The sequence below is a fragment of the Chiloscyllium plagiosum genome, unplaced genomic scaffold (genome assembly GCF_037043375.1).
Source record: "Chiloscyllium plagiosum isolate Xiang-an unplaced genomic scaffold, Cpla_swu_hap1 HiC_scaffold_22, whole genome shotgun sequence".
In the NCBI taxonomy this organism is placed as follows: Eukaryota; Metazoa; Chordata; class Chondrichthyes; order Orectolobiformes; family Hemiscylliidae; genus Chiloscyllium; species Chiloscyllium plagiosum.
Window position 1 is genome coordinate 63129674 of NW_028270160.1, and position 27855 is coordinate 63157528.

At 49.3% G+C, this 27855-nt stretch overlaps 2 protein-coding genes across 4 annotated transcripts in view; one reads left to right on the plus strand and one right to left on the minus strand.

The window, feature by feature from the left end:
* Window positions 1–3852, minus strand: part of herc4 (HECT and RLD domain containing E3 ubiquitin protein ligase 4) — a 107048-nt gene extending 103196 nt beyond the window's left edge. The window contains exon 1 of one of the 3 annotated variants that reach the window (XR_015760967.1): window positions 3608–3852. Coding sequence is in view for 1 of the 3 variants with exons in the window: in XM_087999122.1 (XP_087855248.1) it covers window positions 3608–3651 (44 nt within the window). In the remaining 2 variants the exon portion in view is untranslated. The remainder of the gene's footprint in view (window positions 1–3607) is intronic. The other 2 variants (XM_087999123.1, XM_087999122.1) reach the window with 2 other exon arrangements.
* A 6-nt stretch (window positions 3853–3858) lies between these two features.
* LOC148146002 (uncharacterized) lies at window positions 3859–25905 on the plus strand. Its single transcript, XM_087999273.1, has 3 exons — window positions 3859–3885; window positions 22680–23845; window positions 25873–25905. Exons 2-3 carry the CDS (start codon window positions 22700–22702, stop codon window positions 25903–25905), a joined length of 1179 nt encoding a protein of 392 aa, XP_087855399.1. The 5' UTR covers window positions 3859–3885; window positions 22680–22699.
* The last annotated feature ends 1950 nt before the right edge of the window (window positions 25906–27855 follow it).

The following is a 27855-nucleotide window of genomic DNA, read 5'->3' on the forward strand; positions in this document are numbered from 1 at the left end:
GGGGGGGGGGGGAGGGGGGGGGGGGAGGGGGGGGGGAGAGGGGGGGGGGGGGGAGGGGGGGGAGGGGGAGGAGGGGAGGGGGGGGAGGGAGGAGGGGAGGGGAGGGGGGAGGGAGGGGGGGGAGGGAGGAGGGGAGGGGGGGGAGGGGGAGGGGGGGGAGGAGGGGAGGGGGGGGAGGGGGAGGGGGGGGGGGAGGGGGGGGGGAGGGGGGGGGGGGGGAGGGGGGGGGAGGTAGGGGGGAGGGGGAGGGGGGGGGGGGGAGGTAGGGGGGAGGGGAGGGGAGGGGGGGGGGAGGGGGGGGAGGGGGGGGAGGGGGGGGGAGGGGAGGGGGAGGGGAGGGGGGGGGGAGGGAGGGGAGGGGGGGGGAGGGGGGGGGAGGGAGAGGGGGGGGGAGGGGGGGGGGGAAGAGGGGAGGGGGGGGAGAGGGGGGGGGGAGGGGGGGGGAGGGGAGGGGGGGAGGGGAGGGGGAGGGAGGAGGGGGAGGGGGGGGGAGGGGGGGAGGGGGGGGGGGGAGGGGAGGGGGGGGGAGGGGGGGGGGGGAGGGAGGGGGGGGGAGGGAGGGGAGGGGGGGGGGGAGGGGGGGGGAGGGGGGGGGGGAGGGGGGGAGGGGGGGAGGGGGGGGGAGGGGGGGGGGGGGGAGGGGGGAGGGGGGGGAGGGGGGGGGGGGGGGGAGGGGGGGGGGGGGAGGGGGGGGAGGGGGGGGGGGGGGGGAGGGGGGGAGGTTGAAGGAAGGGGGTGGTTGAAGGAAGGGGGTGGTTGACGGGAGGGGGTGGCGGGGGTTGGGGGGGGGGGTTGGGGGGGGGGGTTGAGGGGGGGGGTGGAGGGGGGGGGTGGAGGGGGGGGGGAGTTGAGGGGGGGTGTTGAAGGGGGGGGTGTTGAAGGGGGGGGTGTTGAAGGGGGGGGTTGAGGGGGGGGGTGGTTGAAGGAGGGGGTGGGGGGGGTGGTTGAAGGGAGGGGGTGGGGGGGTGGTTGAAGGGAGGGGGTGGGGGGGGGGTTGGAGGGAGGGGGTGGGGGGGGTTGGAGGGAGGGGGTGGGGGGGGTTGGAGGGAGGGGGTGGGGGGGGTTGGAGGGAGGGGGTGGGGGGGGTTGGAGGGAGGGGGTGGGGGGGGTTGGAGGGAGGGGGTGGGGGGGGTTGGAGGGAGGGGGTGGGGGGGTTGGAGGGAGGGGGTGGGGGGGGGGTTGGAGGGAGGGGTGGGGGGGGTTGGAGGGAGGGGGTGGGGGGGGTTGGAGGGAGGGGGTGGGGGGGTTGGAGGGAGGGGGTGGGGGGTTGGAGGGAGGGGGTGGGGGGGGGGATAAGGGTGAGGGGGGGGGAGGAAGGGTGAGTGGGGGGGGGGAAGGGTGAGGGGGGGGGGGGGGGAAGGGTGAGGGGGGGGGGGGAAAGGGTGAGGGGGGGGGGGGGAAAGGGTGAGAGGGGGGGGGGGGAAAGGGTGAGAGGGGGGGGGAAGGGGTGGAAGGGTGAGGGGGGAAGGGGTGAGGGGGGAAGGGGTGAGGGGGGAAGGGGTGGGGGGGGCCAAGGGTGGGGGGGGGGAAGGGGTGGGGGGGCCAAGGGTGGGGGGGGGGGGAGAGAAGGGTAAGGGGGGGGGGGAGGAGGGTAAGGGGGGGGGGGGGGGGGGGGAGGAGGGTAAGGGGGGGGGGGGGGAGGAGGGTAAGGGGGGGGGGAAGGGTGAGAGAGGGGGGGGAAGGGTGAGAGAGGGGGGGGAAGGGTGAGAGAGGGGGGGAAGGGTGAGAGAGGGGGGGGAAGGGTGAGAGAGGGGGGGGGAAGAGAGGGGGGGGGAGAAGAGAGGGGGGGGGAAGAGAGGGGGGGGGAAGAGAGGGGGGGGGAAAGAGAGGGGGGGGGAAAGAGAGGGGGGGGGGAAAGAGAGGGGGGGGGAAAGAGAGGGGGGGGGGAAGAGAGGGGGGGGGAAGGGAGGGGGGGGAAGGGAGGGGGGGGGAAGGGAGGGGGGGGGAGGGAGGGGGGGGGAGGGAGGGGGGGGGAGGGAGGGGGGGGGAGGGAGGGGGGGGGGAGGGAGGGGGGGGGGAGGGGGGGGGGGGAGGGAGGGGGGGGGAGGAGGGGGGGGGGGGGAGGGGGGGGGAGGAGGGGGGGGGGGGGGAGGGGGGGGGAGGGAGGGGGGGGGAGGGAGGGGGGGGGGAGGGGGAGGGGGGGGGAGGGGAGGAGGGAGGGGGGGGGGGAGGGGGGAGGGGGGGGGAGGGGAGGAGGGAGGGGGGGGAGGAGGGAGGGGGGGGGAGGGAAGGGAGGGGGGGGGAGGGGAAGGGAGGGGGGGGGGGAGGGAGGGGGGGGGGAGGGAGGGGGGGGGGGAGGGAGGGAGGGGGGGGAGGGAGGGAGGGGGGGGAGGGAGGGGGGAGGGAGGGAGGGGGGGGGAGGGAGGGGGGGGAGGGAGGGGGGGGGAGGGGGGGGGGGGGGAGGGAGGGAGGGGGGGGGGGGAGGGAGAGGGGGGAGGGAGGGAGGGGGGGGGGGGGAGGGAGGGGGGGGGAGGGGGGGAGGGAGGGAGGGAGGGGGAGGGAGGGGGAGGGAGGGAGGGGGAGGGAGGGAGGGGGAGGGAGGGAGGGAGTAGGGGGGGAGGGGGGGAGGGGGGGAGGGGGGGGAGGGAGGGGGAGGGAGGGGGAGGGAGGGAGGGAGGGAGGGAGGGGGAGGGAGGGGGTGGGGGGGGTTGGAGGGAGGGGGTGGGGGGGGTTGGAGGGAGGGGGTGGGGGGGGTTGGAGGGAGGGGGTGGGGGGGTTGGAGGGAGGGGGTGGGGGGGTTGGAGGGAGGGGGTGGGGGGGGTTGGAGGGGGGGTGGGTGGGGGGGGTTGGAGGGAGGGGGTGGGGGGGGTTGGAGGGAGGGGGTGGGGGGGGTTGGAGGGAGGGGGTGGGGGGGGTTGGAGGGAGGGGGTGGGGGGGGTTGGAGGGAGGGGGTGGGGGGGGGTTGGAGGGGGGGGGGGGGGAGGGAGGGGGTGGGGGAGGGGGCCTTCAAGGGAGGGGGAGGGGGGGGGGGAGGGGGGGGAAGGGAGGGGGGGGAAGGGAGGGGGAGGGAGGGGGGGAAGGGAGGGGGAGGGAGGGGGAGGGGGGGGAAGGGAGGGGGAGGGGGGGGAGGGGAGGGGGGGGAAGGGAGGGGGAGGGGGGGAAGGGAGGGGGGGAGTGGGAGGGGGGGAGGGGGGGAGAGGGTTGGGGAGGGGGAGGGAGGGGGGGGAAGAGGGTTGGGGAGGGGGGGGGAGAGGGTTGGGGAGGGGGGGGGAGGGGGTGGGAGGGGGTGGGGAGGGGGTGGGGGTGGGGTGGGGGCCTTGAAGGGAGGGGGTGGGGGGGGTGTTGAAGGGAGGGGGTGGGGGGTTGTTGAAGGGAGGGGGTGGGGGGGTGTTGAAGGGAGGGGGTGGGGGGGGTGTTGAAGGGAGGGGGTGGGGGGGTGTTGAAGGGAGGGGGTGGGGGGGTGTTGAAGGGAGGGGGTGGGGGGGTGTTGAAGGGAGGGGGTGGGGGGGTGTTGAAGGGAGGGGGTGGGGGGGTGTTGAAGGGAGGGGGTGGGGTGTTAGGTCGATGTGGGGAGGTCGATGTGGGGAGGGGTTGAGGGAGTGTTGGGGGTGGATGGCGGAGGAGAGTGGGGTTAGGGCGCACGAGCCCGGCTCCGGAATGAACATACTTCCCCGGAAGTGCCAAACGGCCACCCCTTGCAGCTACTGACATGTACCGGCTGTGAAGGAGAAGAAGGGGCGCCCGGTGAAGCAGACAGTGATCAGCGCGGCCCTGTCAACAACTTTTCCAGAAGCACCTTCCCCCACCGTGCCAAACCGCCGGAAGTGACGCGACAATCCTATCGGGTCAAGCGCTCTCCGCGCGAGGGCGGCCTCTCGAAGAGCATGCGCAACCTACCGCGCCACTGGGCATGTGCGGAGCGCGGTTTCGGCTTCGTTGGGCGAGGTAGGCTATAGGCCGGGAGAGACTTTCCAACAAACAGTGTGCTCAGCTAAAATGTGTGACAGAACAATTCATGAGTGAGATTTCTTTGCTGTGGTGGAAAAGCAAAGAATTACAGGGATACTTCCTGCCGAAAAAGAATCCTCACTAACGTTTCCAAATCAACTGATCGTTCATCCCAGTTTCTGCTCCTGTGATTTGTTAGACACACATTGAACCAAATCCCCACGTTTAAAAGTCATTCATTGACAGTGAAACACTTCATTGAGGATGGGTTAACTTACATTCCCTGCTTTAACAAATGAAAACTTGAAAGATTGCAGCCGGGTTGTGATGATAGGGTTATAATTTGTGACATAGTTCTGTTCATATTTAATTAACACAGTGTTTCAGTGGCAAATTTTGTAAGTTCCATTTTGATACATTATATGGGTATAGATTTGTTGACTATTTCAAGTCTGCTTTTACCTTCCACCAGTCACAAAGCTGTACAGAATGGAAACAGACTCTTCTATCCAACTCTTCAATGCTGACAAGATATCTTCAATTAATCTAGTTCCATTTGCCAGTATTTGGCCCATAGCTCTCTAAACTCTTCCTATTCCTATAGGAATGTGGGTGGCACAGTGGTTAGCACTGCTGCCTCACAGCGCCAGAGACCCGGGTTCAATACCCTCCTCAGGCGACTGACTGTGTGGAGTTTGCACGTTCTCCCCCTGTCTGCGTGGGTTTCTTCCGGGTGCTCCGGTTTCCTCCCACAGTCCAAAGATGTGCAGGTCAGGTGAATTGGCCATGCTAAATTGTCCGTAGTGTTAGGTAAGGGGTAAATGTAGGGATATGGGTGGGTTGCGCTTCGGCGGGGCGGTGTGGACTTGTTGGGCCGAAGGGCCTGTTTCCACACTGTAAGTAATCTAATCTAATCTAATCTAATCTAATCTATACATCCAAATACCTTTAAAATGTTGTGATTGTACCAGCCTCTGTGAAAAGGTTGCTTCTTAGGTCCCTTTTACATTTTTCCCCTCTCACCTTAAACCCATCCCCTCTTGTTTTGGACACCACTACCTCAGGGAATAAACCTTGACTATTCCCATTATCTGTGCCCCTCTTGATTTTGTAAACTTCTATAAGGTCATCCCTCAGCCAATGACACTCCAGAGAAAATAGACCCCCCCCATGCCATAGCTTAAACCCTGGCAACATTCTTGTAAATCTTTTCTGAACCCTTTTGAATATAACAGCATCTTTCCTATAGCAGGGAGACCAGAATTGCACACAGTATTCCAAATGTGGTCTAACCAATGTCCTTGACCCCAACTCCTACACTCAATGCACTGACCAATAAAGGCAAGTATACCAAACGCCACCTTAACTGTCCTGTCAACCAGGGATTCCGCTTTCAAGGAACTATGAACCTGCGTTCCAAGGTTTCTGTTCAGCAACACTCCCCAGGACTTATTAACTGTAAAAGTCCTACCCTGATTTGTCTTTCCAAAATGCAGCAGCTCACCTTTAGTTAAATTAAACTCAATTTGCTACTCATTGGCCTATTCGCCCATCTGATCAAGGTCCCATTGTACTCCTTCGCTGTCCATGGCACCTCCAATTTTGGTGTCATCTGCTAACTGACTAATCATACCTTCTGTGTTCACATCAAAATCATTTGTATAAAGGATGAAAAGTAGGGGGCCCAGCACTGATTCTCCAGTTTGAAAAGCAACTCTCTACCACCATCCTCTGTTTCCTATCTAAATGGTTGGTTCTCCCTGAATTCCCTGTGACCTAACCTTGTTAACCAGTCTACCATGAGGTACCTTTTCGAATGCCTTACTGAAATCCATATCGATCATGTCCACAGCTTTGCTCTCATCAATCCTCTTTGTTACTTTTTCAAAAAGCTCACTCAAGTTAGTGAGACACAATTTCCCACGCACAAAGACATCTTGATTACCTCTAATCTATCTGTCCCTTTACAAATACATATAAATCCTGTCCCTCATGATTCCCTCCAGCATCTTACCCACCTCTGATGTCAGGCTCACCAGTCTGTAGTTCACTGCCTTTTCCTTCCTACCTTTCTTAAAAAGTGGTACCATATTAGTCAACCTCCAGTCTTCCAGTACTTCACCTGTGTCTATCAATGATACAAATATCTCAACCAGGGGTCCAGCAATCACTTCCCTAGCTTCCCACAGATTTCTAGATTACACCATCAGGATCCAGAGATTTATCCCCCTTTATGCATTTTAAGATGTTCAGCACCACCACCTTTGTAATATGGGTGTTTTTTCAAGGTGTCGCTATTTATTTCCCCACGTTCTCAATCTTCCATATCCTTCTCCACAGTAAACACTGATGCAAAATACTTGTTTGATATCATGCACCACGTTTGATATCGTGCACCATCTCCTACGGTTCCACACATAGGCAGCCCTTAAAGGGCCTCATTCTCTCCAGAGTTACCCTTTTTTCCTTAAATGTATTTGTAGAATCCTTTTGGACTGTCCTTAACCCTGTTTGCCAAAGCTATCTCATGTTATCTTTGGTTGAAATCACCAAAGTTTTTTCCCTGTCAGTTTCTCTGCTCAAGTCGTCGCAGGTATGCCTTAGTCCATTTCCTTAAATTTGTGTCAGTTTCTCCTTTGATTATCTCATCTTTGCACCACCCTTCACCTCTCAAAATTCTTAGTGTCTACCATTTGGTCAAATATTATGTCTTCTTTCTTGCTGATCTGGCTTCTCTATTTTCTTCCTTAAGTCGCTGTGCTGGACAACTTTGGTGATTTCAACCCTCCATATCAAGTTTTTTTATTCTGTCTTTATGTTTACTGTTCTCCATTCCTTCAAACTCTCCTACATTTATTCACACCAACCTTTTGATCTTGTCATCTCATGTGGCTATGCTTGCTACGTTAAAAGCAATCTCTGATGTCCCTGACCTGCTTGTGGAAGTTGCCTATCCATATTCACCTTCCCCTCTGAACTTCATTTTCTGTATCTGACCTTTGAGGAAAACTCTCCCTCATCACATACCACTGCCCTTTTAAATTCTCAGCTATCTAGCTTTTGGTCTACGGTTCATCAAGCTGTTTCTAAAGTCACCTTTAACCATGCCCTGTCCTTGAAATCAAGGCAACATTTGACAGAGTTTGGCATCAACCAGCACCAGCAAAACTAAAGTCGATGGGAATGGTGTTAGGGTAACTGGAGTCACAGCCAGCATAAAGGAAGACAGTTGTGATTTTTGGAGGCCAATTATCTCTGTCCCAGGAGATTCTCAGGTCATGTCCTAGGCCAAACCATCTTCAGGTGCATCACTAGTGAAGATCATAAGATCAGAAGGATTTTGTTGGGGTTGGAGGTTTTGAGCCGTAGGAAGAGACTGAATAGGCTGGGGTTATTTTCTTTGGAGCATTGGAGACAGAGGGATGACCTTACAGAGAGTTATAAAATCATAAGGGACATGGATAGGATGAATAGCAGGGGTCTTTTTCCCAAGGACAGGCAAGTTGAAAAACTGGAGGGCATAGGTTTAAGGTGAGAAGGGAAAGATATAAAACGGACCTAAGGGGCAATATCTTCACACACAGGTTGGTGCATGTACAAATTGAGGTGCCAGAGGCTGGTACAATTACAACGTTTAAAAGGCATCTGGATGGATACATGAATAGGAACAATTTAGAGGGCTATGGGCCAAATGCTGGCAAATGGAACTAGATTAATTTAGGATATCTGGTCAGCATGGATGAGTTGGACTGAAGGGTCTGTTTCCACGCTGTACAATTTATGACTGGAAGTAGAAATGTTTACTGATGACTGCACGAAGTTCAACACCGTTCACAACTCCTCATATACTGAAGCAGTCTGCGTCCAAATATAGTAACAACTGGGTTTGGGTTGTTAATGGCAAGTTCATTCACACCACACAAGCGCTAGGTAGTAGCCATCTCAATCACGTTTCCATCATAGACTTCCTCAATGACCGCTCAATGGTCAATCAGCAACCTTTGAGTGGTTCATGCCTTCGACTGTGCAACTGCACTCCAGTACTTATTAGATTCCCCACAGTGTAGAAATAGGCCATTTGGCCTAACAAGTTCACACCGACCCTCCGAAGAGTAACCCACCCAGACCCATTTCTGTCTGACTAATGCACCATGAGCAGTTCACCTAACCTGCACATCTTTGGACTGTGGGAGGAAACCGGAGCACCCAGAGGAAACCCACGCAGACATGGGGAGAATGTGCAAACTCCACATAGACAGTCGCCCGAGGCTGGAATCAAACCCAGGTCCCTGGCACTGTAAGGCAGCAGTGCTAACCACTGAACCACCATGGCCCCCCTATTCACTACACAACTCGAGCTTTTTGCTAACAGCTAGATTCACCAAGATTCTCAGATGTACTGAAGTACTAATACTTCTAGGCTTCCATTTTCTCAACTCCCCTCTGAGCTACTTCTGAGTTTTGACTCCAACTCTTTGCTGAAAATTTTGCTAATTCCCTTGAATCAATCCTTAAACTGTCTATTGAAAACCTTGTAATAAGGTCTGCAGGGCAAAATTGAATGTTGCTACTGATGAACTCTGGAACTGAATGTGCTTCATTACAGTGTTCCTATTTTCACAGATTGCTGGCTCAAATAATTCCCCTCAGCTCGAAGAATGCTTACTAAAAGAAGGATTTATCACACGTCCCCGACTGGAATAAAACAACTTCACCATAGTAAAGGTTTCCTTACAATGAATTTGAAAATTTATATTCTTACCAAAAATGTATAATAAAGAGACTGTACAGTTAGCCTTCGTTTACATGTTTACATCGTAAAATCTTAAAATAAGTACCCATATATGTAACAAGTAAGGACAGTAAGTTTAGCAGAAGCTAAACACCATAGCATCCACCATACAGTAAATCCTTTGTATCTGACAAATCACAAATCGTAGATTTGTGTATTTGCGCCAAAAAACAATTAACAACAAAAATCAGATATTGGCGATTTTTAAACCATTTTAATGTATTTCTAATGAGCTGTGCAGTCATAAATTCCATCATTTCGAGGTAGTTCTCTGAAATGGAACCCACGCAGATACAGAGGAATGACAGTAATTTAGCACTGAGGTTCTTACTTATGGCTTTCCATTAAAGTTTCAGTTAAGTCCACAGTCCAAACGGTGCTCTTAACATCAGCTGTAGATGTAATTCTGCCTTGAAGTCAATTTTGCAAACCCAAACAAGATAACTTCTCGTTTTCAGACAACTGAGTCAAAATGACTTTTTTGTGCCAATAATCAAAGTCGGTTTTGGTTTCTGAGGAGTTTGTTGAGATGCTTTTTGTGTTCCCCTATATGTGTGTTTTATTCAGAACATAAATACAACATATGAATTAGAAGCTAGAGGAGTGATTGCTGGGCCTCTTGCTGAGATATTTGTATCATCGATAGTCACAGGTGAGGTGCCGGAAGACTGGAGTTTGGAAAACATGGTGCCACTCTTTCAGAAGGATAGTAAGGACAAGCCAGGGAACTTCAGACCAGTGAGCCTGACGTCGGTGGTGGGCAAGTTGTTGGAGGGAATCCTGAGGGACAGGATGTACATGTATTTGGAAAGGCAAGGACTGATTAGGGATAGTCAACATGGCTTTGTGCGTGGGAAAGCATATCTCACAAACTTGATTGAATTGTTTGAAGAAGTAACAAAGAGGATTGATGAGGGCAGAGAGGTAGATGTAATCTATATGGACTTCAGTAAGGCATTCAACAAGGTTTCCCATGGGATACTGGTTAGCAAGGTTAGATCTCATGGAGAAGTAGCCATTTGGATAAAGAACTGGCTCAAAGGTAGAAGACAGAGGGTGGTGGTGGAGGGTTGTTTTTCAGACTGGAGGCCTGTGACCAGTGGAGTGCCATAAGGATCGGTGCTGGGTTCTCTACTTTTTGGCATTTACATAAATGATTTGGATGCGAGCATAAGAGGTACAGTTAGTAAGTTTGCAGATGACACCAAAATTGGAGGTGTGGTGGACAGCGAAGAAGGTTACCTCAGATTACAACAAGATCTTGATAAGATGGGCCAATGGGCTGAGAAGTGGCAGATGAAGTTTAATACAGATATATGCGAGGTGCTGCATTTTGGGAAAGCAAATCTTAGCAGGACTTATACACTTAATGGTAAGGTCCGAGGGAATGTTGTTGAACAAAGGGACCTTAGAGTGCAGGTTCATAGCTCTTTGAAAGTGGAGTTGCAGGTAGAAAGGATAGTGAAGGCGGTGATGGTATGCTTTAATTTATTGGTCAGAGTATTGAGTACAGGTGTTGGGGAAGTCGTGTTGCGGCTGTACAGAACATTGGTTAGGCCACTGTTGGAATATTGCGTGCAATTCTGGTCTCCTTCCTATTGGAAAGATGTTGTGAAACTTGAAAGGGTTCAGAAAAGATTTACAAGGATGTTGCCAGGATTGAAGGATTTGAGCTATTGGGAGAGGCTGAACATGCTGGGGCTGTTTTCCCTGGAGCATCGGAGGCTGAGGGGTGACCTTATAGAGGTTTACAAAATTATGAGGGGCTTGGATAGGGTAAATAGACAAAGTCTTTTCCCTGGGGTCAGGGAGTCCAGAACTAGAGGGCATAGATTTAGGGTGAAAGCGGAAAGATATAAAAGGGATCTAAGGGGCAACGTTTTCACACAGAGGGTGGTACATGTGTGGAATGAATTGCAAGAGGAAGTGGTGGAGGCTGGTACGATTGCAACATTTAAGAGGCATTTGGATAGGTATATAAATAGGAAGGGTTTGGAGGGATATGGGCCGGGTGCTGGCAGGTGCGACTAGATTGAGTTGGGATATCTGGTCGGCATGGATGAGTTGGACCGCAGGGTCTGTTTCCATGCTGTACATCTCTATGACTCTAAGCCGTTCACTAAGATAATACTGATTTGTTTGTGTTACGAATCCAACATTCCCGCCTACCCTAATAACATTGTTCAATGAGAATCTATCAAGCTCTGCATTAAAAATATTTAATGATTCCACATTCACAACCTCCTGAGGCAGAGTTCCAAAGTCACACAACCCTTAGAAAAAAAAAACATTCCTCTCATATCTGTCCTAAACGGGCATTTTGGAAAAGTGGCCCCTTGTTCTGGACTGATTCATAGGACCATTCCGCTATTATCCACTTTAATCAAATCACTCCTCACTTTTCTGAGCCCCAGTGAAAACAAACCAAGCCTCTCCAAACTTCCACATAACACAAGCCTACTTTAAGTATAGTAAACCTCTGAACCATCACCAATGCATTCACATTCTTCCTCAAATAAAAAGACCAAAACTGCACAGAGGATTTGAGATGTGATCACCCTAATATTCTGTATAGCTGAAGCATAACCTATTGCCAGATTTTATCTCTGGACATTTTGAGTTCTTCCACGTTCCCCTGATCACATTTCAAACTTGTCTTATTCAATACTAATGTCTACCACGTCCTCATCCCAGAGTTTGATTTTTCCTTTCTAACACTTATAGTTTCCCATGCAATTCACAAAGCACATCCTTTCAATTTTCTTGGAATTTAAAAGGTATTTTGGGAACTGTCCTGTCTGGAATTGAGCTGTTGTATCCTGGGTGTCAACAGTGGCAAGCATTCCTGATTTGACATTAAAGTTATTGGCCCTTTGAGGTCACTTTGTGGACTTTAGCATCATTTGACAATTTTTCAGACACCTGAATGACATTCATACTGTCTGTCCATTACAATTGTGGTCACATTAGTATTTCTGCAAGAACCAGTTTTTTTGCTCAACTGGATTACAAATTGGCAAAGAGTTTATCCTAAGTATGAATTGAATGTGCTGTGAACTTAATGATTTTCCAATTTTTACAGATTGTTGACTTTCAGAGAATGTTCACAAGAAAGATTTATCACATATACAACAATAATTAGAATCTATAAAGTTCTTTAAAGTTTAACACAAATTTCAGAAATCTCACTAAAAGGCCTAATGAAGATTTCATTTCACAATGTATCTGTGTTTGAAGGGTAAAGACTCCTTGGGATCACTGTTAACCCCTGAACTTTGACATACAGATTATATGTTTGTAAGTTATGCAAATTTACATGTGCTGTTCTCGAGCTGTTCTCAAGCATCATGATGATGAATACTTAACTGAAGTTTGGATTTTGAAATAGGCCAAGATCTTAAAAAAGAAACAAGTAGTTGAAATATTAAAAGGCATTTTAATAGGTGGGTTTGATTCTCTTGTCATGAACCACTTTTTCTAAAAAAAAAGTTTACTAATTTTGAACATAATTCTTCAATCTGGCAATCACCGGTGAAATTATGTTACTAACTTTACAGACAGCTCCCACAGACATTTTGCAGGCTTAGAACATAGAACATAGAAGAATACAGCGCAGTACAGGCCCTTCGGCCCTCGATGTTGCGCCGATCCAAGCCCACCTAACCTACACTAGCCCACTATCCTCCATATGCCTATCCAATGCCCGCTTAAATGCCCATAATGAGGGAGAGTCCACCACTGCTACTGGCAGGGCATTCCATGAACTCACGACTCGCTGAGTAAAGAACCTACCCCTAACATCTGTCCTATACCTACCCCCCCTTAATTTAAAGCTATGCCCCCTTGTAATAGCTGAAAATAGCTTTTGAGCAGCAACTTGCTATATTGAGCACTATAGCAAGTCACTTTAAGAGTCCAATCACATAGAGTCATAGAGACTCAGCATGGAAACAGACCCTTCAATCCAATTCATCCACACCGACCACATATCCTAAATTAATCTAGTTACATTTGCCAGCACTTGGCCCTTATCCCTGTAAACCCTTCCTATTCATATATCCATCCAGATGCCTTTTAAGTCTTGTAATTGTACCAGCCTTTACCTGGCAGCTCATTCCATGCATGCATTACCCTCTGCATGAAAACGTTGATCCTTAGGTCCCTTTTAAATCTTTCCCATCTCACCCGAAACCTACGGCCTCTAGTTCTGGCTCCCACACCCCATGGAAAATACCTTATCTATATACCCTATCTATGCTCTTTATTTTATAAACCTCTATAAGGTCAGCCCTCAGCCTCCGATGCTCCCAGGAAAACAGCCCCAGCCTATTCAGTCTCTCCCAAGAGCTCAGATGCTCCAATCCTGGCAGCCTCCTTGTAAATCTTTTCTGAACCCTTTAAAGTTTCACACGATCCTTCCTATAAGAAGGAGATCAGAATAGCACGCAGCATTCCAAAAGTGGCCTAATTAATGTCCTGTATAATTGCAACATGACCTTCCAACTCCTGTACCCAATGCTCTGACCAATAAAGGAAAGCATACCAAGTGCCTTCTTCACTATTCTATCTACCTGCAACACCACTTTTAAGGAACTATGAACCTGCACTCCAAGGTCTCTTTGTTCAGCAACACTCCTTAGGACTTTACCATTAAGCATGTAAGTCCTGCCCAGAGTTGCCTTTCCAAAATGCAGCACCTCACATTTATGTAAATTAAACTCCATCTGCCACTCCTTGATCCACTGGCCCATCTGATCAAAACCGGTTGTACTCTCTTCGCTGTCTACTACACCTCCAATTTTGATGTCCTCTGCAAACTTACTAACTATGCCTCCTATGTTCACATGCAAATCATTTATGTAAATGGCGAAAGGTAGTGAACCTTGTGGCACACCATTGGTCACAGGCCTCCAGTCTGAAAAGCAACACTCCACTAACACCCTCTATCTTCCACCTTCAAGCCAATTCTGTATCCAAATGGCTAGTTCTCCCTGCATTCCATGTGGTCTAACCTTGCTAATCAGTCTACCATGAGCAACTTTGTTGAATGCCTTACTGAAGTCCATATAGGTCACATCCACAGCTCAGCCTTCATCAATCCTCTTTGTTATTCAAAAAACTCAATCACATTAAGTGAGACATGATTTCCTATGCACAATGCCAAATGTTGACGATCCTTAATCAGTCCTTGCCTTTCCAAATACATTTAAATCCTGTCCCTCAGGATTTCCTCCAACAATTTGCCCACCACCGATGTCAGGCTCACTGGTCTATAGTTTTGTGGCTTTTCCTTAACACCTTTCTTGAATTGTGGCACCACATTAGCAAACCTCCAGTCTTCTGGCACCTCACCTGTGACTATCGACGATACAAATATCTCAGCAAGGGACACAGCAATCACTAACCTAGCTTCCCACGAGTTCTAGGATACCTTGATTAGTTTAATGTTCATTACAAGCACCGCACAGGCTAATGTGGTCCTTCATCTCATTTCCTATGGTTGGCCCATGCAGCACTTGTCTTACCATCCTCAGACTGATGATTTCTTGATGATTTGTGTAGCATGTCTCTTTTCATCTCTGTATGGATAATGACCCTGCTCCCTTTGCACAGATGTCATCTTGAATAATCACTTCATCTGTTTGTTCAATACTCTTTTACATAACAGGGGCATCCTTGATTGTTTCAGTTCATCCCTTCAGTGTCCTGTAAGATGTAACGTATTGCATCTCATTTTGTAGTTTGCTTGATTTGTCAGTAAAATGCTTGGCCCAAATCTACACGGAGAGTAGGAAACTCTGAGTCCAATGCTGATCATTCATAAAACAAATCACTTAACCAGATACCACTTCCTGCCCAAGCTTCCAATGCAGCAACCAAAAGAGCTCTGCACGAATCCAGCTCCCACACTACACAAATTCATGGTGTAATGTCACTGGCTATTTTGGGCAAGAAACTTGCTACCTTTACAGTAAACACCCTCATAATAAAGCTCTTACTGTTTATCACTTTGGCCTCCTGGAACTTAACACAAGAGGAAATCCTGTAACAAGAATAAAAACTGTTGCCTCCCTATTGCCAGGGTCTTGGAGCGGTTGCAGCAAATTCTCAAGTGAGCAGCCAGAGGTTGTTATACACATCGGTACCAATGACATTAGTAGAAAAAGTGATGAGATCCTGCAGAGTGAATATAGAGAGTTATGCAGGAGGCTAAAAAGCAGAATGTCAAGGATTAGTAATCTCTGGATTATACCATTGAGAGTAAGAATAAATCAATAGGGCAGGTGAATGTGTAACTGAGGAGATAGGGCAGGGATTAGGATTTTTGGATCATTAGAATTTCTTCTGGGGCAGAAGTGACCTGTACAAGAGGGACAGGTTGCACCTGAACTGTAGGGGGACTAATATTGTGGTGGGAGATTCACTGGAGCTACTTGTGAGGGTTTAGTCTGGCTGGGGACTCTTACCAGTAGTGAGACAAGAGAGAAGGTTGAGGCTGGTACAGAGGTTAAAGAAGCCAAGTTAAATAGACAGGGTGGGGACACTTACTAGGGACACAGGTTCAAGATGCTGGAGGGAGGATTAAAGAGATATGTGAGACATGTTTTAACACAAAGGGTGTTGACTGCCCTGGAACATGCTGCCAGAGGAGGTGGTGGAAGCAGACACAATAGCAGCATTCAAGAAGCACCTAAACAAATACATGAATAGGAAAGGAATAGAGGATGCAGATCCTCTAAGTGAAGACAGTTTTCGTATGGAAGGGCAAAATGTGTCAGTGCATTATTGGAGGGCCGATAGGCCTTTTCTTGTGCTGTATTGTTCTTTGTTCTTGTTCATGACCATTGGTAAGTACTGAAAGGTTCAGATTCCACAAACACAACCAGCATGACGATGAATCTATGTCATCGTTTGTAGAAATTTTAAATAATTTAGCAGAATTCTGCCAATTGGAGACTACTTAACTGGAGACATTGGTAGTCCAATGGTAAGAATTCGGTGCTTTCACCGCCACGGCCCGGGTTCAATTCCTGGTCAGGGAATGGGAGTTCTGCTCTGTTAATTTCTTATGATGAATCTGACTAATTTTCAGAAGCAGGATATAAGCTGGCAGGCAGCTTTAGGACGGCATAGTGGCTTAGTGGTTCGCACTGCTGCCTAACTGCACCAGGCACCTGGGCTCGTTTCCACCCTCAGGTGACTGTCAGTGTGGAGTTTGCACATTCTCCCTGTGTCTGCGTGGGTTTTCTCTGGGTGCTGTGGTTTCCTCCCGCAGTCCAAAGATGTGCAGGTTAAGTCGATTGGCCATGGGAAATGCAGGTTATGGTATTTGGGGTTGGGGGTGGGAGTGGTGTGAGTTGAGGTGGCATGCTTCTCGGAGAGCAAGTGTGGACTTGTTGGGCCGAGTGGCCTGTTTCCACACTGTAGGCCTTCTATAATAATCTTAAGTGATGATCTCAGAGACAGACTGGTGTGAGACTTCAGATGTGAAACAATCCAGAAGAGCTTACTGACAGAAAGGAAGCTAGACTTAAAGAAAGCACAGTCTCAATAGAACTAACAACCAAACAAGTCTAACAGTTATGAACAAGCATGAGAATTCACAAAATGGCACCTGAGAGATGAGCACTAAACTACCATCAGTGTGGAAATACAGGTCATGCAGTAGTAATTACTGGTACAGTGAAATTGTATGCAGAAAATGTGGGGAAAAAGGGCTTATTGAATAGACATGTTTAAGGAAGAAATACAAACAACATGCAATAAAAGTAGAAACTGAAGAGTAGAAAGAAAATCTAAGTGGTACAAAGGGCATGAGAAAATCTCAGTCCAAAGAACAGTTGTTAGTAAACAACCCATTCATTGGGTCACAAACTGATACTGAGTCGACACAGTGTGAAGCTGGAAAAAGCACAGCAGGTCAAGCAGCATCAGAGGAGTAGGGAAGTTGACGTTTCAGGTTGGGACCTTTGATCAGACTGATGCTGGATCTCTCCTTTACTGTATGTCAACTGGTAGGAATGAATGTGAAGATATCATTAATATCGAATAGGTTGCATCAGAAGTAGCTAAGTTACATTGCGTTGCAATCCTCAAATATTGTACTTAGAGTATTGTGGTGAAAGGGTTAAAATTGTGTCCCAATACATGTGTGAATCTAACCGAAAATGGAAGGTGTCGCTTAGTCCCGTGTGAATCTTGTTATACACCTTCCCGTGTGAATCTTCTTATCTGTATGTAACCAGAATGGAATGTGTTTTTTAGCCTTGCTCTGCCGTTCACATGAATGTTTATATCTGGAAAAGGGTATATCAGCTGGAGAAGTCTCCAGTTCGGTAGAGTCTGCTCCGGGGTTACATTTAACCGCCGAGCATGGGTTGTTGGCAACCGCTCTACGAGAACTGACGGCTCCCAGTTTTGGTAACATGTAGAGTGAGTATAAGCCAGACCCGTTGTAAGTACGAGACTGGTTGTGGGGACACTGCGGGGAATAAAACACTTATATTCTAGCAGACTCGCCTCTTGGCTGTTTGTTCTGTGTCAGACTACTTTCCTGCGAGCCTGGTCCTTGACCTTGAGAATTTTTAAAAACATTTTGGCGTAGCCGGCAGGATCAATCGCAATTGAGGAAAGATTTTGATACAGAACAATGTTTTGGAAAAAGGCTAAGAAACCAGAGGAACAAACTGTGGAGGTCCTGACCGTCCCGGGATGGCATGGGCCGTGGCATGGCGTGGCAGTTTGTTTGAGAAATGGTGGGGGGCGACCGGAGGACTAGGAGGCCGAGGGCGTAGGAACCCCAGGGTCGCTGCTGTCCACCCTTGAGAGGATCCCAGTCCTGCCGAAGAACCCATTGCCTGGGGTACAGCGGAGGATGTGGGCCTGTGCGGCGGCTTGTAGACAACAGTCAGACAAGCGCCAAAAAGCTGAAGCAGAATTAGCCCTCCTGAAACATGAGCAGGGACTCAGTTCGGGAGATGCCTCTATGTTGAGGCAGGAAATTATGAAGTTAAAAGCTGAATTGACAGCATTAACTGAACTAGCAGGACGAACTATTATGTATTTGTCTGCTAAGAAACGGAAAGAGAAAAGGAAGGTCCCTCGAACCCCAGACCCGGTACAAGTACGGGCGTTTGTAGCCCAGTTAAATAACGGGGATCGGTGGGATATCGATCATTGGGATGGGAACATTTGGGGAGATTTAGATGATCAGTATGAAGAGGACCCACCCGTACTCCAAGCTAAACCAGTGGTTAGGAGAAAGCAGGTTCAGAGACGTCTCCCAGTGCAACGGGAGGTAATGTTAGATGAGAAAGGAAACCCTATACGGAATGAACAAGGGGAGGCAATTATGCATGAATTACCGCGGGCTCAGCCTCCCGCAGAATTCTCTGAATTAACGGAAGACTTCACTACCGATGAGGTGCTGTTTATCACCCAGAAAACCCGACGTAATCCTGGGGAGCCGTTAGAGCTATGGCTAATTCGGCTCCTCGAGGAAGGGGGGCAACAAGTGCAGGTAGACTATCAGGATGCTCCCAAGTTTGGTGGATTAGCAAAGGATGCTGCCATAGACCTGGGGTACCGCAACCAAGCCAAGGATATGGTAATAGATCGCAGTATGGGGACCCTATTTGGGATGTATGCCAGGGCAGTGGCCGAACAGTATCCCTTCCCGTCCGATTGGCCCCCCTTGGAAGGAACTTGGACAACGATTAAGGAAGGGGTTCAGAGGCTAACCCGTTTGTGTGTGCGGGATGCCCTGTTGCTGGGAGTGCTGGACGAGGTAGATAACACAAATGTTAGTAGACAGACTAGAGACCATCTAGTGAAGACTGCCCCCCCCCATTATAAACCACTGTTATTAACCATAATGTTGAGTGGACGGGGAGAAACCCTAGGAGATGCCCGTAGTATGATGAGGGAGATGGGTGGTTTGGGGGATTGGGGACCCACAACCCGTGCTTCTCAGGGGGGCACGGAGGGGCGTCGCCCTGAGGCTCGGGCAGGGGGAAAAGTAAACCCTAATCAAGGAAGTAACCAAGGCCCCTCACGGCGTGCTTTGTGGCAAGCTTTGATACGGGCGCAGGTCCCAGCATCGGAGATTGATGGCCTACCTACACCGGAATTAAAAGACTTATGCAGACGAAAGGGACTGAAGGTGTCCCGGGTAGAGACGGAGTCCCGACCCACTATGGAAGACCTAGTGGAATTACTAACACAAAAATGTCAGACACGGGGTCCGGTTGTTAATGAGCCTCAAAGGGGTAGAACTTCCACTTCCCAGCGGTGGGAATCCTCGGAGGACGAGGAGGAGGAGGAGGTACGGCCTCCCCTCCGAGAGTGTTATAAAGTGGATAGGCGTGGCCGGAAACCTAGTAAGAAAGGCAAGAACAAAGAAGGGCGAGGCAAACGTCTTTACCCAGTGCTGTCTGGGGAAGATGAATGGGAGGAACAATAGGAATCGGGCCAAGCCCCAAGGGTTTGCCCACGAACGAGCCAATGGTCAGCAGACGACATTCGACCTCATGTATCATTGACTATCTATTGGCGCAAATCCGTCCAAACCGTTATGGCTCTAGTGGACACAGGGGCGGAGGCCACCTTAATCTATGGGACGCCCCATAAGTTTAAAGGAACCCCAGTCACGCTGGTTGGGCTGGGAGGTAATCTGATTGAAGGAAGAACAGTACAATTGCCCCTAAAGATAGGTACAATGCCCATTAAAACTTATTCAATTATCATTACACCGGTTAGAGAATGGATCCTGGGAATGGACATTCTGGCCGGTTTAACACTTCACCTCCAACAAGGGAAGTTTGAATTTGGAATCACGAAAATGGCTTTGCGCTGTAGGACGGTGTTAGTGGGAAAGGTTAAGATGGACCCCTTCCCCATCCCGATCGCCGATCGCGTAATAAGTCTTAGACAGTATAGGATTCCCGGCGGACATAAAGAAATATCCGCCACAATTAAGGATTATTTGGAAGCGGGAGTGCTTAGGACATGCACCACAGCGTGGAATAACCCCTTATGGCCCGTACATAAAGCCGATGGGTCATGGCGGATGACGGTAGATTATCGGCAACTAAACCGTCACACTCCGGCCTTGACGGCAGCGGTCCCGGATGCCGTCACTATTATAGGACGAATCCAACATCATCCAGGGGTGTGGTACGGAGTAATTGATTTGGCTAATGCCTTCTTCACAATTCCTATTCCCGAAGATAGGCAGGAACAGTTCGCATTCACTTGGGAGGGTAGACAATTCACGTTCACACGACTGCCCCAAGGATATCTGCATAGCCCTACTATCTGCCACCGGATAGTTGCAGAACACTTGGCTGCCTTTAAAGTGCCTGACGAAGTGATGATCTCGCACTATATTGACGATATGATGATACAGGGGACAAGTCAGAAGCAGGTTCAGGAATTGCTGGACCAACTGGTTCAACATATGCGAGGATATGGGTGGGAGATCAACCCAGCCAAAATCCAGGGTCCCTCACAAACGGTAAAATTCTTAGGAATCGTGTGGAACAAGGGGGAAAGGGAAATCACTGCGAATGCTAAAAATAAGATTCAGGTCTTTGCCGTCCCTCACACCCAGAAGGACGTGCAGCAATTTATTGGGTTATTCGGATTCTGGAGACAGCATATTCCCCATTTAGGACAAATTTTAAAACCTTTGTATCGAGTTACGAGGAAAAAGGCAGCGTTCGAATGGACGGAGGTCCATCAAACTGCATTTGAAATGGCCAAGCAAGCGATACAGCAAGCTGTATCCTTGGGAAAGATACAGTCAGGACCTGTAGAACTGCAAGTCTCAGCACAGGGGGATTATGCCAATTGGAGCTTATGGCAAAAACAGGAAAGAACCCGTAAGCCACTGGGATTTTGGTTCCGAAAATTACCCCCGGCAGGGGAACGGTATACCCCCTTTGAGAAACAGTTATTAGCATGCTACTGGGGCTTGGTGGAAACCGAAGCCCTGACCATTGGACATGAAGTGATCATGAGAACAGCTATCCCTATTCTTCCGTGGGTACTTAGTGACCCCACTACCCACCGAATAGGAACTGCCAAAGAGAGCAGTATCATTAAATGGAAATGGTATGTGTCGGAGAGAGTGCGGACTGGACAGAAAGGAGTGTCAGTCCTACATGAGCAAGTGGCGGAGGCCCCTGAGGAAGGGGAAAAGCGGTTTGAGGTGATTGAATACAAGGAATCACCCGTTAAGATGGGAAAACGGTATGATGAACTGACCCCGGATGAACAAGCCACGGCTTGGTTCGTAGATGGGTCAGCCCAATGGAAAGCGGGACAGCGTAGATGGAAAGCTGCCGCCTTTAACCCAAAACAAGGCACTACCCTAGAAGAATTAGGGGAGGGAAAAAGTAGTCAGTGGGCAGAATTAAAGGCAGTGCATATGGTAGTCATGCAAGCAGGGGTCATGGGAGTTTGTTTGTTCTCTGACTCGTGGTCAGTGGTTAACGGCATGACACAATGGATGCCAACTTGGCAGGCCAATCAGTGGATGATCCAGAATAGGGAAGTGTGGGGTAAACAGTTATGGGAGGATATATGGGAGAAAGCTCAATACCTGGTCATATACATCACCCACGTAGATGCCCATACCTCTCGAAATGATGTGGAAGCTCTACATAACCGATATGTGGATGGTATCGTCCAAACCATGATGGTGCAAAGGGGCACCTCAGTGGACCTAGCTAGATGGGCACACCTTAAGGCTGGGCACTGGGGAGTGCAAGGAACCTTGCACTGGGCTCGAGACCGAGGAATAGATCTTATGGTAGATGATGTTAAGACTGCAGTAAACCAGTGTGAGCAGTGTCAACATCAGCGGCAGGGAGTGCCCCAACACATGATGGGACATATCCATCGGGGGGATGGTCCGGGACAGAGCTGGCAAATGGACTTTGTGGGTCCCTTACCCTCCTCACAAGGATGTAACCACATATGTACAGCTGTGGACACTATGTCTGGGGTTTTGGTAGCCCATCCCTGTCGTCACAACAATCAACAGGCTACCTTGCGATGTTTAGATTTGATTGAACAATTTTATGGATTGCCCATACAGGTCCAGAGTGACAATGGCTCCCATTTCACAGGAAGGGCGGTAAAGCAGTGGTGTCACGATAACCACGTGGAATGGGTTTATCATGTACCCTATCACCCACAAGCTGCGGGACTTATAGAACGAATGAATGGGCTTCTGAAGTCCTCACTACGAAAAGCAGGAGGTTGCAATGACTTAACGGGTTGGAGGAAGCAACTAATTCGGGTGGTGAAACAAATTAATAACCGCCCATTAGGAAATGGGGTAACACCCTTGAATAGGATGATACGAGTATGTGATACCCCAAAGACTCAGCCTATTAAAATGTGGAAGTTCGCTGAGGAAGCTGATATTCCCGTAAGGGCCACGCCGGCTTCGGCTGGACTGGACCTACGAGCACTAACTGCCCAGACTTTGATCCAACAGAAACCTACGGTGATTAAGACCGGGTTAGGGTTGATTTGTCCCCCTGGAACCTATGGGCATATCCTCCCGCGGTCGGGACTGTCACTAGAGGGGATTGATGTGATGGCAGGCGTAATTGACGCAGACTACCAAGGGGAGTTGGGGGTGATCCTGGTCAACATCACCGCTGAACCTTACGTGATACAGAAGGGGGACAGAATAGCGCAATTGGTCATTAAGCCATGTAACCTTACGACGGTGGAAGAGATGGGAGCTCCTGTTACGGTTACTGAGCGTGGGACGGGGGGGATTTGGGTCTACTGACACTAAGGGGGCCAAGGTATGGGTGCGCCAGACGACCGGCCCCCCCAGGCCGGCCGAAATCATAGCACAGGGGAAGGACAGTCTGGTCACCATTATGTACCCCGGAGACCCGACCTGGGCAAACGTCCCGGCGAACCAGTGCTACTTACGTGAGACCTAAATAATGTTGTAATTGCTATGCACCCGCAGGCTGACCCTCCGCCTTGAACATGGGGTGGTCATGGGGATTGCGACTCCTATTGGCGATGTTCGCGATCGGATGGCCACTCCAGGGCATCGGTATCACGGCCTGGACGCTGGTACCGGTCGCCCGCCATGAGGTGCGGTGGGAGGCCAGTAGCCAGCGACGGACGCAGGACGACTTTACATGTGAACCCGGTCAGCAGTGCGTTGTTCTGACTCTCACCAGCGACTGTCAATTGTACACATGTGCACAGTGCTACATGCGCCGGGATGGGGAAAAATATGACATATCGTTCATACCGCCTAATTGCACCCTGGTGGTAAATGCCCAAGTCAAGACGTGTTTGTGGGACCGACGCACCCAGACATGCGGGACAACGGGGACTCATTGGAGCGTCACAGCTCGGGGGGAAGATCTGTGGCTGCGCAATGCCACCGATATTCGGAATTGTCATCGATTCATGTGGTTAATAATGGTACTGCCCTCGACGAACGCCCCGTCTGAGGCGTTATTAAACCCCACGCGGGGCGGGCCAGCACCGAAGAGGGGTGCCACGGGGGGCGTGCGGTCGCATCGAACACAGTTGGCCCCTATTATGTCAACTTGTCAACAGATGGCCCGGGCGGTACTGCACACTGATGTTCATTGGCGGGTACAGTTGCCCCTCATACCCGAGTGTCATACCAAGAGGCGGCGACGAGCGTGGTACGACACCCTGCTGGGAGACGCAGGAACTGTTATGGGTATCTCGAATGCCATTGACTCTGAGGTAACCCGTACTAAATTATCTAACACGGGACAGGCCACCTCACAAGGACTACATACTATTGGAAGGTGGATGCCATCCGTAATGATGACTCAAGGAGAGACAGCTGAAATAATGATACGATCTCTGCAAGGGGAACTGGATGTCTGGGGCGCCACTCAGGAACTGTTTGAGAACATTACGGCTCAGTTAAATTGGACTGCCTGTCATATTCAAATGTTGCATGCTCAAATACAGAAAGAACGCTTTTTGCGTGTGGTAACATCCCCCAATGTACAGGCGTGGAGGGGACTATGGAATGTATCTGAGAAATTGTGGATGATAACCCATCCAGAGCGAACATGGTGTAACGCAACTATGTGTAACGGATACTTTGTTACCATGAATGTAACCCACACTGTTACGGTCTGTCGATATTATGTATTACCAGTGATTACATCTTCTGGATATTATTTTCTGAAGACAAGGGGACAGTGGTTTAGCCCAGATACCAATATTACCTATGATCTGTCCGCTTGTGAACAGACTGATCAGGGGAAAACTTGCCTACTGATGGACAGGTATCGGGACCCTTGCTTGACTAAGGGAACGGCCCTGTGCGAATGGACTGTTGAGACTCCAAGGGACATGATGTGGCAGATTGGGCCACACACGCTCTGTGTGGCTACCAATAATCCACATCCTATGCTTCCCTCAGCACCGTTCTCGGGATGCCTCTCAAATGTCTATCAGTGGCACTGGCAGAATCACACCTATTTGTTGACCACTTATAGCAGTGCTCGCCACTTTACCAAGGTGCAGTGGAAAGTGCTGAGGAATCCCTGGAACATTTCCCTGGATCGGTTTAAGCGGGCATTGGACCGATCCGAGGAGCTTAAGCAGATATTACGAAAGCATCAAACCAATGTCACCAAGGTTACGGTGTCTACCTTTATACATGGACAGGAGGTAGTACATGCTGCCCGTGTAGTGGACGTGGAGTCAGCTCATCATTGGTGGGACATATTGAGTGGTATGTCCTCCACTGCGGGGACATTCCTGTTCCCACCCTTGTCGATCCTGGTAGCGGTCCTGGTGATTTTAACATGCTGTAATGTCCTGACTTGCTTGTATATTTGGCGTGTACGTAGGCGCTTGTTAGAAAGAATACATATGGGCATAATGTAACACATGTATTGGGTCAAGCAGTGGAATGTGGTGTAAAATTATGTCCCAATACATGTGTGAATCATTATGCAACACATGTATTGGGCCAAGCAGTGGAATGTGGTGAAAGGGTTAAAATTGTGTCCCAATACATGTGTGAATCTAACCGAAAATGGAAGGTGTCGCTTAGTCCCGTGTGAATCTTGTTATACACCTTCCCGTGTGAATCTTCTTATCTGTATGTAACCAGAATGGAATGTGTTTTTTAGCCTTGCTCTGCTGTTCACATGAATGTTTATATCTGGAAAAGGGTATATCAGCTGGAGAAGTCTCCAGTTCGGTAGAGTCTGCTCCGGGGTTACGTTTAACCGCCGAGCGTGGGTTGTTGGCAACCGCTCTACGAGAACTGACGGCTCCCAGTTTTGGTAACATGTAGAGTGAGTATAAGCCAGACCCGTTGTAAGTACGAGACTGGTTGTGGGGACACTGCGGGGAATAAAACACTTATATTCTAGCAGACTCGCCTCTTGGCTGTTTGTTCTGTGTCAGACTACTTTCCTGCGAGCCTGGTCCTTGACCTTGAGAATTTTTTAAAACAAGTATGCACAGGTGAAGTGGTACCTTTAAGGATTCTATCTTTGAATTGGTTTATTATTGCCACATATACCAAGATACAGTATAAAGTATTGTTTTGCATGCTAACCAGACAAATCATACCTTACATAGGTAGGTCAGGATAATAGAATAGAATGAAGAATATAGTGTTACAGCTACAGAGAAAGATCAACTCTAATATATTTGTGATCTGCTCATAAATCTGACAACAGCAGGGAAGAAACTGTTCTTAAGTCTGTTCAACCTTTTGTATCTGTTGCCCAATGGAAGAGGACTGAAGAGAGTGTAACCAAGTTGGAAAGAGTCTTAGATCATGTTGGCTGCTTTCCCAGGAAGTAAAGCAGGAAGTAATGACTGAGTCAATGGAAAGAACATCTTTGGACTGTGGGAGGAAACTTACTCAGAAAGTAGTAAGGATATGGAATGTTTTGCCTGCAACGGTAGTAGATTCGCCAACTTTAAGTACGTTTAAGTCGTCATTGGACAAGCATATGGACGTACATGGAATAGTGTAGGTTAGATGGGCTTCAGATTGGTATGACAGGTCGGCGCAACATCGAGGGCCGAAGGGCCTGTACTGCGCTGTAATGTTCTATGTTCAATAAGGCTGGTTTTCATGATGGACTGGGCTGTGTTCACAACTGTGTAATTTCTTGTGGTCTTGGTTACAGCAGTTGCAATACCAAGCTGTGGTGCAGCTATAAAACTATGAACATGCTGAATTTCCTCTGCAACTTATCTCTGTCCCTCTGTAACCTGCAACATCCTTCATCACTAATCACAACTCTACCAACCTTAGTGTAATCTGCAAATTTACTAACCTATCCTTCTATGCTTTCATCCAGGTCATTTATAAAAATGACAATATTACCCAATGGTGAAGAGAAGTCAATCATTTTTGCATCAAGATTGTCAAAAAAAAAGCAGAAATGAACTATGCACAAATGCAGAAGCTCTAGGAATCATTTTCACCATTGGACAATTCTGTTAAACCTGTATTGCCAGATATTTACCCTGCTAATGGACCATTAACCACAATCTGAATGTAGGTTTGCTCAGTGAGCGAGAAGATTCATTTTCAGACGTTTTGTCACCATACTCGGTAACATCTTCAGTGGGCCTCCAGACGAAGCATTGCTGATGATTTCTGCTTTGTATATTTTTGTTTGGGTTGGTGATGTCATTTCCTGTGATGGTGTCATTTCCTATGGTGATGTCATTTCCTGTTCTTTTCCTCAGGAGGTGGTAAATGGGGTCCAAGTCAATGTGTTTGTTAATAGAGATATCTGTTAAGGCTCCAGCTACTCTGGTACTTCTCCAGAACCTGAGGATTTTTGGAATATTGCAACAAATGTATCCACTCTCTGCAGCTATTTCTTTTTGGATCCTCTGATGCAAGCCATCAAGACTAAGGACTTATCCTCCTTTAGCCCCATTAGTTTGTCTACTACTACTACTTCTAGTTTCAGTAATGGTACTTAATTCCTCCTGTATTCTTTAGTATTAATGAGATGCTCAAAATAAATACCAGCATAAAACCTGATGTAAACTATGTGTTCCTCTGCCATTTCTATGTTTCTTATAACTATCTCCCCAGATTCATTTACTTTGACCTCTTTCGTCTTCTTTATAAATTTAAAGAAGAGGGTAGCATAGTGGCTCAGTGGTTAGCACTGCTACCTCACCGCACCAGGGACTGGGTTTGATTGCACCCTTTGGTGACTCTCTGCTGTTTGCACATTCTCCCTGCATCTATGTAGGTTTCCTCCCACAGTCCAAAGATGTTGTTAAGTTGATTGGTCATGCTAAATTGTCCATAGTGTCCAGGGATGTGTAGGTTAGGCAGATTCACTGTGGTAGGTGCAGGAGTACAGGAGGATCTGGATAGGATGCTCTTTGTAGGGTCAGTGTGGATTCGATAGCTGAATGGCCGCTTTCCATACTGCAGGGATTCTATGAAAAAAATGGCAGGACAAATAGAGGGTATTGATACGGTATTCAGTATTCTAGGCTTCATTAATAGGGTCATAGAATCCAAAAGCAAGGATGTTATAATGAAGTTATTGGGCACACTGGTTAGATCTCAGCTCATATTGTGTACAGCTGTGGGTGCTGCACTTCAGAAAGGATTTTATCAAGAGAGAGAGGAAGAGATTTCTGAGAATGGTTTGAGGGATGGATCATTTCAGTTAAGACAGAAGATTGAAGAAATTGAGTCTGTTTTCCATGGAGAGGAGATAGCTAAGAGGAGATTTGATAAATGTTCTCAAAACCATGAGGGATCTGGACACTGGATAAGGAAAAACTGTTCCCACTCTTGAGAGCACCACTCTGCATCAAGCATAGCTGATTAGATGTGTCTCTCATCTCTTAGTACCTGCCAGAGACCCTTGGAAGGATTTGCAATTGATAACCAGCTTGTTTTGCATTTACTGTTCTCAAGTGAAACCTCAACCTGGAACATTCAGCTGAAAGGTAGGGATGCTGCCACTGGTCCACAAGACCACCTTGACTCTAAGCTTGCATTCGAAATGGCATAACAAGCAAATTAGTTGACTTAAGGGCAGCTATGATTGGGCAATAACTTTCCATGGCTGCCCACATTCATTTTTGAAAGACTTAATAAAATAAAATTCAATATCATAATGTGAAAG